This window comes from Micropterus salmoides, unplaced genomic scaffold (assembly GCF_014851395.1).
Source record: "Micropterus salmoides isolate LMB-PRFRI ecotype aquatic unplaced genomic scaffold, ASM1485139v1 Ms_hic_scaffold_14, whole genome shotgun sequence".
Taxonomy (NCBI): Eukaryota; Metazoa; Chordata; class Actinopteri; order Centrarchiformes; family Centrarchidae; genus Micropterus; species Micropterus salmoides.
Window position 1 is genome coordinate 26890717 of NW_024040485.1, and position 14755 is coordinate 26905471.

Consider the following 14755-nt stretch of genomic DNA (forward strand, 5'->3'; position numbering starts at 1 on the left):
TCTTTACATAATATATGTATGACTACCCCTGGCAACGTTTTTATTGTTTGTGTCTTGTTATATATTTGTACACTGTTCTGTATACTTCTTTATGTCCCATTTACACTTTATTCCTTTTTTTGCAACAATGATTTAAGGAAGAAAAGAAATCTGATTATTCCGACACCACATGAATGCACCATCACTCACCACCTCTTCCTTTCTATGATAGCTGATGATACACGGAGCAACTTTTAGAGCAATGGTGCTGGACAATGTTGCTGGCAATGTTAAGCTGATGATACACGGAGCAACTTTTAGAGCAATTGTGCAGGGCAACGTTGCCATCAATGGTAATGAGTAAAGATTACTACCGTAATCCCCTTCCCCCACCACTCTGCCACCCACCCCGTACCGCTGCTATCCGTTCAAAACCTAGTCGGACATGCCACTAGCAAGATTGCCCAGCAACATTGCTCAAAAAGTTGCCCCGTGTATCATCAGCTTAAGTGTACCTCAACCTTTAAGATAATTTTGTTCCAAATGTTCCAGATCCATCTTTCTTCTGTTCTTCTGTTTCCCTTCCTCCCATTTTTCACCATCTGCACATTTATAACTCCCACAAAAATAGGCGCTGGAGGCTGGTCGCCCTTGGATACAGACCGTTACCAGTGGTTGCAGGTGGACCTGGGTTCTAGGAAGCAGGTGGTTGCCATAGTGACACAGGGTCGCTACAGTAGCTCTGATTGGACAAGCAAGTACCGGCTGCTTTACAGTGACACAGAGACAAACTGGAGGCCTTATCTACAGGATGGAAACATCTGGGTAAGAAAGAATCTTACGTCCTCTATGGTAATATCATCTCTTTTAACCCCTTGAAACCAGTTATGAAATTTAAATCATTCTGCTGAAGTCAGTGAAGACCGGTCTTTCCAGTGACAGTGGCGGTTTCTCAGATGTCGGGCATAAATGCCCATAAATAATTTTGATTGACGATATAGCTTCAGATCATACCCCATAATCATCACATTTAGATTAGTCATTGTTGTGAGGGAAATTGTCTTTACAACAATGGTTCCATTGCAAACAGGATCTGCAGGAATGTTGCAGATTTATCAAAATGTAAAAACCAACTACGCACTAGTCCACATACACACCAAAAAATTAAATGAAAAGGGAGAAAAACGGAAAATAAGTAATAATGTTTAATATATAATAGTAGTACAGCACTAATTAGTTACACTGTGTTACATACATGTAATACCACTGGAGGTTTGGTCTGTGTCTTGGTATTATATTTAAAACTGGGCTCAGTGGCTGAGCTTAGATTGGTTGTCAGATATCATAAAATAAAATGAATTTTCCCTTTAAAGTTGCAGTAAAACTTTCCATTGAGATAACCTTGTATATTTCTCTCAACCCTGCAATTCAGGTGGTGACTTTTCTTTAATTTCTTTAATTCACTAGAGCAAAATGTAGTATGTCTCCCTAATAAGCTGTGGTAATAAAGTCTACTGTTCAGAGGTGAAGTCCAGTAAAAACAATAAAAACTGTCCAGGTTGCATTTTAATTTCAGTATGGACGATGGCACAGAGTTCCTTATTTATATTACTCCAGTATAGTTTTCTAAACAGACACAACCACAAATAATAATAAAATAATATAATAAAATAAGAATAACAAAATATGTCACCACCTCTTTCTCGCTCATATTGATAGAGTAGAAGCATTGGGGTTGATCTCATTGAGAAATTGTGGTGTTCACTTTAACTAATTTTTATGCGAGCTGAAAAGAAGGATAACTTATTGTGATGTATTAAATTCAACACGTCCATCACAGATTCCACCCAAGTACTCTTAATTTCTCTATCCAGCTAACCAACTTTCTATCCATTGATAGAAAACAATCAAATTACCTATATTATCATAAAAAAAACCATTTTTGATTTGATAAATAAAAAAACTTGGATGACATTTTTGTATCGAATTGAACTGAAGTGTTACACAGACCATGGAGAACTATCTGCATCATGTGTTTTTCAGATATTTGAGGGGAACGTGAACAGCGAGGATGTGGTTCGTCATGAGCTGCAGCACGCCATCCTGGCTCGCTACATCCGCTTCATCCCAGTGGACTGGAGCAGGGAGGGACGTATCGGAGTTCGTCTGGAGCTCTACGGCTGCTCATATTGTGAGTACAATTGGACAAGGGAGGGAAACCTGATTCAACCAGCATATTCTGCTCTGTTATGCACTATATTTCATCAGTAAAGTTGTTTTTTTGCAGCACTGGTTAGTACATATATACATATGGGTTTCTACTTGGTGAGGTGGAGAATCTAAGTTGCTTTATGTGTGAATATGAATGGTTGTGTATGACTCTGTCTGTGATAGACTGGGCACCTGCACAGGGTCTACCTTGCCTCCCATGAACCTGTGAACCAGTACAGGATAAGCAGGAATAGATAATGGATAGATGGATGGATAGTTAAGTTTGAAAAGTTTTTTAGATGAGACCCCTTCCTAAGTCAGGACTAAGTGTCTGGCTAAATCAGACAGGTCTATTTAGGTGTGGGTTGGGCGTGCAGGGCCTTCAAGGACTCAAATTACAGACAAATCTGACTTTATTTGAAGACATTACTCTTTGCATTATGTCTGTGAGACTTCTCACCACCATAATACAATAGAAGATAATGGAATCTGTTTACATTGAGGTCTGTTTATGATCCAGAGTATTTGAAACAGAGTTTCTGGAAGAGATGTTCATGATGACTTTTTCAAATATCATTTTTTTCAATTGTTCGAGCCGTACAAAGACAGTGTCATTTACCTCTGAATTGTTGTGGCAGCAGGGGTTTTCAAAGCCTGTTATCTCAAAACCTCAGTACTTGAAACCATGTAATTTATAATGGTTTAACTGTTTAACTGTTTAACAGAAAAAGTTATCTGGCATTCTTGGATGATTAATGGTGTAATGTGACATCTAGGTTCTTGCCACCTTGGCCAAGTGCATGCTCATGGTGGGAATTGTTGGGTCTCCCAAAGTATTATTACAAAAGCGTAAGACCTGAGAAACCTATGAAACGTGCAATGATATAACTGTGAAGGTTCTCAGTCATCCAGGTTATAGGCACTAACGAACCAGCGCTATTGATCATCTTGGCAAACGACTCCACAAAGGTTAAAAATCTGAGTTTTCCTACCAGTCAGTCAGAAGTGAAGAAGTCTCTTGGATGAGGAACGAAACATCTTCTAGTATCCTCAACCAAGTCCAGTTGCTCTTGATTTTAACCTTCCCTGGATGCAATGAGATAACTTCTGTTATGAATTGGTCCTATATAAATAACATTTAAATGAATTCAGTCATTTCATCACTTGATACTGATAAACTGATTTGAATATCACAGAATGTTTCACCCTGTGACTGATTCCAGTACATGATTTAGAAGCCAAGAGGCAATGGATGCTCTCCAGGAAAGAGTCATGTCTCTGGAGCCTTGCAATGCGGTCACTCTCTGAGTCACAGATGCCCCATTTGTGGTTTTGCAAATCAGATGAGATCAAATGTATGTCAGCTATCCATATGCCATTGTTCCTTCCTCAAGGTCAATAAGATCCTAAAATACAGTTTTCATAGTATTGTCCTCATCCTGACCGTTTCAGTTTGTGACTCCGTTTTGGTTATTGAGTAGATGGAGAGTCGATTTTTTCTTTTGCGTTGTGTGATGTGTTGTGCTTTGTGTTTTGTTTTCTGTTTGTTGTTGTTAGCATTTGTTGTGGGAAACCCTTAAAGACGAGGCGATACATCTCAGGGGTTTTATCCTGGCATAATAAATATGACAATGTTGACCCCCCCCCCAGTTGTCAAAGCATATTTCATGTGACACAAAGCAACTCATTTCAAATGGTCCAGCATGCAGCTGGAACTGACAGCCCTGGATCAAAAACATCCCTTTTGTTTATCTTCCAGGGGCTGACGTGATCAGTTTTGACGGCCACGGCATCATCTCCTACCGCTTCAGGAGTAAAAAGATGAAGATTGTGAAGGATGTCATCTCTCTAAAGTTTCGAACCACGGCTGGAGATGGGGTCCTGCTTCATGGAGAGGGACAGCAGGGAGACTACATTTCCCTGGAGCTCCGCAGGGCAAGACTGCAGCTCAGTATCAACTTAGGTAGCCTTCCATAAAGTCTGTGTGGTTTCAAGGGCAGCAAAATTCTGGAAGGACTGTATTATGTACTGCTGCCAGAAATGACATGACAAACCTGTTCCTGTCTGTGTGATTTGCTCGCTTCTCTTCAGGCAGTAACCAGTACGGTTCCATCCAGGGTCACACCTCTGTCACCAGCGGGAGCTTACTGGATGATGACCACTGGCACTCAGTTGTCATAGAGCGTTACCGTAGGAATGTCAACTTCACTTTGGACCACCACACTCAGCAGTTCAGGACCAATGGCGAGTTTGACCAACTCGACCTGGACTATGAGGTAAGGAACCCCTGTGGGTCAGGCACTTTCATTTTGTTGGCCTCATTTCACAATCCTGGGACTTTGCTCCTAGTTCAAGCATCTGTGAGTTATAGTGGACCACTAAGCACACACAGATGGTGTAAACCTGCTAATAAAATTTGTAGGGCAAGCAGTAACAAACTACTGTCCATTTCATGCAGTGTTGTTATCCAAGTTGGCAACCACTCCCTACATATAGGGGCCCTTATGGCCCTTAAGGTGCCAACCATGAACCCCTAGGCCCCAGTTTGTATCCAGCCAAGGATCTTTGTTTCATGTCATTCCCCATCTCTCTCTCTCTCTCCCACATTTTCCATCAGCTATGTAATAAAATCATAAAATGCTTCTTTTTAAAAAAAAATGGTATATTTAGTCATTCTTGATTTCACCTTGTGTTCGCTGAAATATGGGGAATATCTAATCAGGGTCGTTTAATTTCAGTCAAAATGTCAATGGCTGGTTGCCCACCTGGCAACCAGGATGCAAACTCTGATGACTTCCACACTATGCTAGCTAACACTAAGAAAATGGTTAAATCCCTTCTGTTTCATCCCATTGTGAAGTCTGTCTCTGCTTTCCTTATGTTCTGTCTTCCCTGTCCACACTACACACACTTCATTTAACAACAATAAAACTGCCAGCATTTTTTAATTGATACACTCTGGAGGCCTTCCTCCAAAAGCTGTGTGGACAAGTGTCCAAAATGGAGAGACAAAGATGTGTTTTCAAATATTTATAATTATAAGAGTTAGGTTCAGTGGGTTCATGTTAACCACGTATTGAAATGTTATACCTCCAAATCAATTCCGCTTATGATATTGCTGCCTCGACTACTGCTGCTTTTGTGTATCTGAGAGATGATTAAGACAGTCTTCCTGTGTGTTTATGGGTACCATGCTACTATTGTGTTCTTGATACCCATCAGTCCAAGCAGACAGCTCTTGTGATTTTCTTAAAATATATAAAATCACATCAATCTCCACATTTCACTCCCTCCCTCCTGTCAACCAATCTTATTCCATGCATTGTAAACAAATAAATGTTTACAATGTTTTTGTTGACTGTTGTAGAATGAATAAATAATTCACTGCATTGTTGTGATCATTGACTGACAGGTGATGCTGTTGGGATGATGCGGGAGATTATGACCTTTGACCCCAAAGTGTTTAGTATTAGGCTTCAGACTAAAGTCTTATTTCAGAGAAAATCCTTTCCCAATGGTCTCAAAGTTTTTATGACTTGTATTGATGACAGATGAAAACCAGTTACCAATATCTATATTAGTAATTTTGATCTGCTGTTGCATTGTCTGTTTTTTCATTGGTTAGTGAGATTTGGACTTACTGGTCCACAGAATTTTATACAAACAGGACAGAAGTTGCAGAGAAACACCTGTGCACAAGTTTACAAACTAGTTAACGCCTCGGTGCTAGTGTTGCCAGCTTATTATGTAAGTTGGACAGTGTGCGGGAGGTTCTTTGCAACTTTTGACCTGCTCGTCCCCCTCCGACGCACATGTCTCACGCTGGAGATGTGCCGGGTTATTTTCTGTTTTGTTACAAATAGGACAGCAAATAAAGATTTGGATATAAAACTGATTTGCATAAAATTATAGAACTAGGATGCCTTTTAATTAAAACTTTCGGTTTTGGGATGTGGTGTGAGTGTTTTTAGAAATGCACTTCCACTACACAATGGAAAGAAAGAAATAGAAGAGAATTCTAACTTGAATTGAAAGCTAATTATATGATTATGTGGAGTTTCTAACAGTGTGTGTGTAGGATCACTTTCATACAGTCCATGTTGGCAACTCTACTGTGTGTCCTCAGATCAGTTTCGGAGGGCTGCCTGTGTCAGTGAAGCCGAGCTCAGGAGGCAGAGACAACTTTGTGGGCTGCATGGAGGGAATCACCTACAACGGAGATAACATCACTAACCTGGTCCGCAGAAAGAAGGTGGACACCTCCAGCTTTGTAAGTCATCTCTCTCTAGCTCTGAATATGTGTCACATTGTTTTTAATTTCCTGTCTTTTGTCTGTCTTGTCACTAATTGGATTTGGGGCTTTAAGTTTTGTCAAAACTTTTAACACAGGGGAAGTAGAATCTGTTGAGGGAAAGCGCCGCTTCTTGGTGGTAACTTTAAACTTAATAACTTTTAAGGTGAATGTCGCAGGTCTGTTGGCGACTCTAAATTGCCGGTACGTGTGAATGTGTGTGTGTCAATGGTCGTCTGTCTTTGTGTGTCAGACCTGTAGTGTATGATCGAGGGTTTTTGACCCACTAGGGACTAAAAGTCAGAATGTCCCTGCTGAATGTCCCTGCTGAATGTCCCTGCTGAATGTCCCTGCTGAATGTCCCTGCTGAATGTCCCTGCTTCAGAGGCTTCAGTTTTGACTGTTTGACTGTTTAAATGTGACTCTCACAAATCCCCCAATTGTATGGAACTGCAGTACTAAATCACATGAGTATCCCTTTAATGTTAAGACAAAACTAACTCAGAATTGTATCTTTACATGATTGCTCCTGTTACATTTTTCTGTCACTAAGTTTATGCTGGTTGATTTGATAGAATATAGTTGTTGTGAAGGCGAAGGTGCTTAGACCCTGTACTGTACAGAAACTGGACAAATGTGGTATTGATTTGAGGTCTTTGGCTCTCAGCTGTGCTTTCATCGTGCCAGCTGATGGATTTAACAGACATTAGAAAGCTTGCTCTGATCTCTGTAGACACTCTGTAGTTGTGTTGTGAAGACTTCCAGGGTCACATGACATAAGATAGACTACCTAAATTGTCACCTATAGTCTATCATTGACATCTACTATTTTAATTCCCCTCTGTCTCTCTCTCACTGTAGCGTAACCTGACGTTCACGTGCGCGGAGTCCAACTCATTCTCCGTCTTCTTCAACTCCACGTCCTTCCTGCGGCTGCCAGGCCAGAGTGACGGCGACACTCTGTCAGTCAGTCTGTCGTTCAGGACCTGGAACCCAAACGGGCTGCTTATATTCACAGAGCTGGCTGACGGCTGGGTGGAGGTGGGCCTGACGGAGGGCAAGGTCACTGTCTACATGAATGTGACGCAGAAGAAGAGCACACGTATTGACATCTCGTCAGGTGAGCTTATCTTATTGGTCTTCAGAGTGGAAGCTGCGGGGCCTTCAGTCAGTTGTCACTTTTATTTCCCTTTTTTATTCAAGCTTCCCTCAATTATTGTTGTTTTCAATTTCATCCGGTTAAGGTTTATAGACTGAAGTGGGTTTTCCTCACAGGTTCAGGTCTGAATGATGGCCTGTGGCACAGTGTCCATCTGAACGCATTAGAGAACTATGCTATGCTGACAGTGGATGGAGACGAGGCATCCACAGTGAGAACAGCCATCCCCATCCAGATCCAGACTGGAGGAACCTACTACTTTGGAGGTGATTACCCAGAAAGATACCTCACCATTCATACCGACTTTGAGTGTTTCATCAAGTCATCCAGTTACCTTAGTTCAAGTCAAAGTTTGATTTAAGTGTGCCACACCAAGATTTTGCTACACATGACAACAAAAACAATACAAACACGCTATATGATGACGTGTAAATAAATAAACTGAGGTGTAAAATTAAAAAGAGCAAGAACAACAACAATGACAATTTGGTATTACAGGGAGATCTGTACAAAATATAATAATAATAATTATAGAGAACTTTTCAAAAAAGTGATTTGACAAGTGCAAAGGTAATAAAACACATAAAAACTAATACGTTATAAAAGCAACACTTAAGAGACTAAAATACATGTTAAAAGTAAATATAAAATATAAATAAAAATAAATAGAATAAAATAAAATCAGGAAAGGCTCTCCTATGAAAGTATGTTTTAAGAAGGGACTTAAAAGAGTTCACTGACTCAGCCGCCTTGATTTCCTCGGGCAGGCTGTTCCAGAGCCTCGGGGACCCGACAGCAAACGCTCTGTCCCCTTTAGTTTTCAGTCTGGTTTTTAAGTTTACATATCTGTATGTTCTAGAGGAGTTGAGGTGCCCTTATCAGGATCTGTTGTGTAGTAGATCAGAAGCTGCCCTCACAGGTGTGTGGGTGGGCTGAGTAATAATTAATTAATTAGTTATTTAGCTGACGCTTTTATCCAAAGTGACTTACAATTACACAAAACATTTGGATATTAGAGAACACGTTTGTTGAGGGGGTGACCAAGGCTGTAACTATTATGTGTCCTCTGCATTTTGAGAATATTGACGTTATATAAACCTGGTGCAATGTTGATATTCTGCTACCAAAAATCTGTTCCCAATGTTTTTTTAGACTAAATATATCTAACTGACTAAATTTGACTATTAGGCCATTAAAGGATTCATCGTTTTCCCACTAGAGTTTTATCGCTGGCGGTGGGAAGATGGCTTTGACACAGCATTTAAACCTCTATGTTGGAAGATCCAGTTGACAGAAAATATACCCAAATTGAGAAGTAAAAAAAATGAAGAACCAAAACGAATTGTTTTTTGGTGGCTATTTTATTCTGGGGCATGACCTTGACCTTTCTAAAATCTTAACTGTGGCTCTATCAATATTTCTCCAGTGGTTGTAATAACGGCCTTTGACCTTCTCCACATGTCTCCAGGCTACTTCCTGCACACTAACACCCGCTCACATCAGCGCTCCTTCCAGGGCTGCATGCAGATGATCCACATAGACGACCATCTAGCTGACCTCAGGGCTGTGGAGCAGGGCCTCATCGGAACCTTTGAAAATGTCAGCCTGGATATGTGTGCCATTATAGACAGGTAAACAACATTTTCATAAAAGAAGAGGAAGCACAGGGAAGCAGGGTGGCTCAGTGGGTAGTTCTAGTACGTTGCAGAAAACATGGTGAGTTAGAAACTGGTCCCTGCTGTGTTCTCCCTGTGTTCCTATAAGTTTATTTCCTCTCTGTGTGTCATGTCAGGTGTGTTCCTAACCACTGTGAGCACGGTGGTCGCTGTTCTCAGACGTGGGATACATTCAGCTGCAACTGTAGCGGCACTGGATACAATGGAGCTACCTGCCATACCTGTAAGTGCACACACACCTTGTGCCTCAAGGTTATGTCTTCAGCCCTACATTTTCTTGGTATGCTTCCCTTAGGTCATATCATTAGCCAGTTTAAAGATATCTCTTATCACTGTTAGACACTGTCAAGCTGATTACACTTAAAAATTGGCTGGCAGCTGTTAAGAACTGGATGGCCAACAACTTCTGACAGCTCAACATAGATAAGAGGTCCTTATTGTTGCTTCAAACATTGCCACATTTGTTGTATCAAAACCTGAGCTACAGATGATCATACAGGCTTTTATATCATCCCGGTTAGACTACTGCAACTCCCTTTTCACCTTCTTCAATAGTCGTTCCTGGACTGTCTACAAATGGTCCAGAACACTGCTACAAGGCTGTTGACCAGGTCCAGCAAGGTGGCAGTCTCATGACATCTTTACATTGGCTTCCCGTCAGGTTCACATTTAGAGCTCTGCATGGTCAGGCAGCTGGTTTCATCTCTGAACTGCTTCACCCTTATGTCACCTGTAGGTCTCGTAGGTCTTCTGACCAGGGCTGGTCATTCTGCGAGCAAAGCAGCTGAAGACTCATATTCAAAATTGCCTTTGTCTTGCCTCGTGCCGTCTAGTGTTTTTAAGGTCTACTTATGTTTTATTTAATTCTTTTTATTTTTTTAATTTTTTACTGTTTATGGTTTTATTTCTAATAACTTTAAGACTTGTAAGGGACTTTGTGACCTTGCTCCGTGAAAGGTGCTAAATAAACTTTACTCACTTACTGCTTTGTGTCTGCTGAGCTGTGTGTTGTGTCTCCTCTGTAGCGATGTATCAGCAGTCCTGTGAGGAGTATAAGCACCAGGGGAAGAGCTCAGGGAGCTATTGGATCGACCCAGATGGCAGTGGATCCATCCCCCCCTTTAGGGTCAGCTGTGACATGACAGGTAAGATACCCCTGTGAGAAGGGTGTAGAGTTAATCCATTCAATTTTCTCATGTGACTCTGGTGAAGACAGCAAAAAATGAATTTCCTGGAATAGCTTTTGCCAGTGCCTTCTCCAGAATTTAGTTTTACTTTCAACACTTATCTTTTGCAGCTATTACAATCCAGAAAATATCTTCCATGTATGTTTGTCAAGAAGAACATAATGCTTTTTGTGTATGTCAGAGTAGCTATTATGGTATAGAAACATGCATTTATCATATAATTTTTCTCTGAACATATTGTACATGTTATTATGCATCTGCAAACATACTGTACAGTGCAAGTGAATCTGATGGTATGTTTTTCTGGTCTTTCAGAGGAAAAGGTTTGGACCACACTCAAGAACAACCTGTCTCCTCAGACATCAGTCAGCAGTGCAGACCAGGAGGGAAAGGCAGTGCTGCAGATCACTTACAATGTGACTGATGAACAGGTACATAGTGACCACCCACTTACTTTGACCTAGTTTACCTGCTGCACACTGCTTGAGTGGAGCACTTGGAGTTCAGATCAGTTTTTATTTATATTGCTTTGGTCCTAATAGTAATAGGACACAGCCACAAATTAGAGTAAATTAAAGTGGACATTTAAGTAAAAACAAAGTGAAAGCCAATAATATAGATATCAGACATGTTGACAATTCTAGATTACACAATACTAGGTAGTAATGCACATGGGATAAATTCTTCAATGAAAGATAATATACAAATGATGGTGAAGTCCTGATAGCCAAAGGTATAGTACTATTACACACCTGTAGTCTACTGGCACTGGAGAATGAAATTATATGTCTCGTAAGAACTGCCTTTAGCTTTTCCCAATGTACTGATGGGAGTATGTGTTTAAAGCTGACTGGGCCATGGACTGAGGTAATTACTGGATGAATTCCACAGGTAGAAATGTGTCTCCTTCCTGTGTGTGTGTCCAGGTGTTGTCAGTCACCAGAAGTGCAGAGTACTGTGAACAGTATGTAGCCTACGCCTGCCGAATGTCTCGTCTGCTCAACACGCCAGGTAAAGTATCTGACAGAGCTATCATCTGCAGAGACGTAACAGCTTCTCCTGCTACTTTTCAGTCACTAATAAAATACCGTGCTTATTTATGTATGCAAATTAATCATTAAATTTATTATTTGGGGGGTTTGTGTGTGCTCCTAGTTTTGGTCTACCATACTAATACTGTAGGGTACTTTTACAACCTTCAGCCACACTGTGGTTCAAAGATGAAAGATTAAAGTTTGATGTCAGTGTATCAGCCTACTTATTATTAATACAGGCTCACAGGTTCAAAGCCAGTAATGTGAGCAGAATATTTTTTTAAAATTCAAACATGAAGTCTGACTTAAGAATTGATCTAATGAAATCGAAAACTGACTCCACGTTGTTGGTTTGACGTCCAGATGGCGTCCCGTTTACCTGGTGGCTAGGAAGAGCCAATGAGAGGCATTCTTACTGGGGAGGTTCAGGACCAGGGATACAAAAATGTTCCTGTGGTATCGAACACAACTGTACTGACCCCAAACGATTCTGCAACTGTGACGCTGACCTGCGCACCTGGTGAGTCGATCACTGCTCAACAATAGTTAAGGTTACGGAGTTTGTATATTCACACTGAACTACAGTCGCTAAAGCAGCTGTGACACTGCTTTGGCAAATAAAACCAGGATGTCGGTAGATTCTGTTGTATTTACATTGTATATTGTTTATTTCCATTATACTAAACTTATTATTTCATACCTTTAACCACAAAATCCAATCCAGTTAAAATCTCTTAAACAAAGAATTTTGGAAGTAGAAGTTAAGGCAAATATTAATATATTATTACAAGGACTGTCCATTTTTAACATCATATCACACTTCCTATTTTAGCTTTGACTATTTGTTTATTTAGTGTTCATTTTTATAGGGACAGGTACGCACTATTTGCAGCACAGCCTCTGATTAGTCTAAACGTCTGTAAGTCTAGAGAAGTAAAATGTAAAACCCTTTATTAAGGGGAATATTATGGTTCAACATGTCATGGTGAGAACAATTCCCCTCAACACATTACATTTATCAAATAAGGATTTAAGTTGTTCTATAAAAACGTAATTAGCACTCTCTGTAGGAAAATTAGGATAGAAAGTAAACTATATTATATGCAAAAAGTATTCTATTCTATATTTACTCACAGTATTTTATATTCACAGTTGAATGATGCAGTTCACAATTTTAACAGATAGGTCAGCTGGGTTTATTTCCAAATGAGTGGTTATAGTTATGAAAATAGTTTATTTGGATGTATGTATACAATCTGAGCCCTGTTGGACTGATTACATTGGTTAGATTTGGACATGCAGCAACACCAGTAGACACAGATTTATAGTAAAGTCATGACAAACAAAGGCTGTACAGATGATTTACTTGGAAATCAGTCATTAAGTCTAAAACTGCTTCAAATACTGTCTAGGGTAACATGATCCTGAATAGACTGACAGGTTTTTGTCTGTGTGTGTGTGTCTGTGTTTGTGTGCAGGAAGGAGGATTCAGGCCTGCTGGTGTATAAAGACCATTTGCCAGTCAGTCAGGTTGTGATCGGTGATACAAGCAGATCTGGATCTGAGGCCAAACTGACAATCGGGCCGCTAAAATGCCAGGGAGACTGTGAGTGTCTGTCTCTCTCTCTCTCTCTCTCTCTCGCTCACTCACTCACTCACTCACTCACTCACTCACTCACACACACTCAACAGACACTCTTTAATAATTAATAATTGTTCACCAAAGACTGATATATTTCATATCATCAGAGAAGCATGACTATTTTTGCCCCACTGTTGTTTTCTGAAGGGAACTATTGGAACGCAGCATCCTTCACCAGCCCTGCCTCCTACCTCCACTTCCCTTCCTTCAGAGGAGAAACCAGCACTGACATCTCCTTCTACTTTAAGACTTCATCCACTCACGGAGTCTTTCTGGAGAACGTGGGAACCATCGACTTCCTTCACATTGAACTCAGAGGTGGGTTTGCGTGTTTACACTGCACACGATGTCGGATTAGACATTGCTAGTTGAGTGCACTGGGATATAACGTACAGTAGTTACAATACGTTCAACTGCTTGTGGGTACCGGACGGATTCAGTGGGGCATGGACCACATCCTGCTTCGACCACATCCCACTAGCGATGCCTTCAGATGGGTGCATTTATTCCTTTCTGCACTATTTATGTCTATATCTCTGTCCTTGATTCTCTTTTTTTCATTGGTTAACTGTAATTGTTGTGCATATGACAAAGAACATAACTATATAGACTGGAGTTACAGTATGTAAATAACTTTCCCATCTATTCATTTTGAAAGAGTAACGGCCAATGGGGAAACTCTTAACACTCAACCGACCAATGGTCAATAAGTCAGTGACAGTCTTTGCTGTACTCTGGCCAAAAAGCAACTGGTAACAGTAGAAAAGGGTTAAAGAGTTTTCAGAAGTGATTTAAAAGATACTTGTGACTTGGCTTGCCTGAGATGTTCAGGAAGGAGTTTCAAAGCTGAGGCATGTTGACCAAAATACGGGACAGCTGTGGCTTAGACGTAGAGAAGGTCACCCACTAATTGGAAGATCAGCGGTGCTGTGAGTGTGTGTGAATACTGCACCTTCTACGGTTGCCTCTAGCGTCAGTTTATGACTGTGTGTTAATGGGATGTAGTGTAAAGTTTTGAGTGGTCGGAAGACTAGAAAGGCATGTACAACTCTTTTACCATTCATTCCCAAAGTTTCAAATATCTTTTAGATATTGTGATGGAAATTATTCCAAACAAATGAGAAATCCTGGATGGAAGTCTTAAAATGTTACTAATGTTTGATTTTCATCCTGGTGCTCTCAGGAGGCTCGGTGATCTTCTTCTCTGTTGGCATGGGGAGTGAGCGAGTGGAGCTCAGTGTCCGCTCGCCGGTGCCTCTGAACGATGACCAATGGCATCGCGTAGAAGCTGAGAAGAACATCAAGGAGGTGGTACTGCAGCTTGATGGACAGTACAGAGAGGTCAGAGCTACCCCCCCACAGGGACTCACAAAACTGGAGTTCTACAGTGAGCTATATGTTGGTAAGACACACATGCACACATACACACCTAACACACTATAGTGTTCGCCACAGCTGCTGCCACGTGTTGCATGTGCTGTGGATGAACTGTGTATCAGTTAATAATAACTACAGTGCCTGAGTACAACTCTGTACAGAAAGAGAAAAAGTGGGACAGATCGCCACAATACATAAA

The 14755-nt window shown here is 40.7% G+C and overlaps 1 protein-coding gene across 1 annotated transcript in view; it reads left to right on the forward strand.

Moving 5' to 3' along the window:
• Nucleotides 1-14755, forward strand: part of LOC119902547 (contactin-associated protein-like 2) — a 38728-nt gene that overhangs the window by 17642 nt on the left and 6331 nt on the right. The window contains exons 3-18 of the mRNA XM_038718813.1: nucleotides 611-804; nucleotides 2023-2170; nucleotides 3950-4153; nucleotides 4282-4466; nucleotides 6317-6460; nucleotides 7343-7601; nucleotides 7757-7906; nucleotides 9109-9271; nucleotides 9433-9539; nucleotides 10342-10461; nucleotides 10819-10934; nucleotides 11430-11514; nucleotides 11901-12057; nucleotides 13016-13143; nucleotides 13327-13497; nucleotides 14363-14581. Of these exons, the coding sequence (XP_038574741.1) occupies nucleotides 611-804; nucleotides 2023-2170; nucleotides 3950-4153; nucleotides 4282-4466; nucleotides 6317-6460; nucleotides 7343-7601; nucleotides 7757-7906; nucleotides 9109-9271; nucleotides 9433-9539; nucleotides 10342-10461; nucleotides 10819-10934; nucleotides 11430-11514; nucleotides 11901-12057; nucleotides 13016-13143; nucleotides 13327-13497; nucleotides 14363-14581 (2550 nt within the window). The remainder of the gene's footprint in view (nucleotides 1-610; nucleotides 805-2022; nucleotides 2171-3949; nucleotides 4154-4281; nucleotides 4467-6316; nucleotides 6461-7342; nucleotides 7602-7756; nucleotides 7907-9108; nucleotides 9272-9432; nucleotides 9540-10341; nucleotides 10462-10818; nucleotides 10935-11429; nucleotides 11515-11900; nucleotides 12058-13015; nucleotides 13144-13326; nucleotides 13498-14362; nucleotides 14582-14755) is intronic.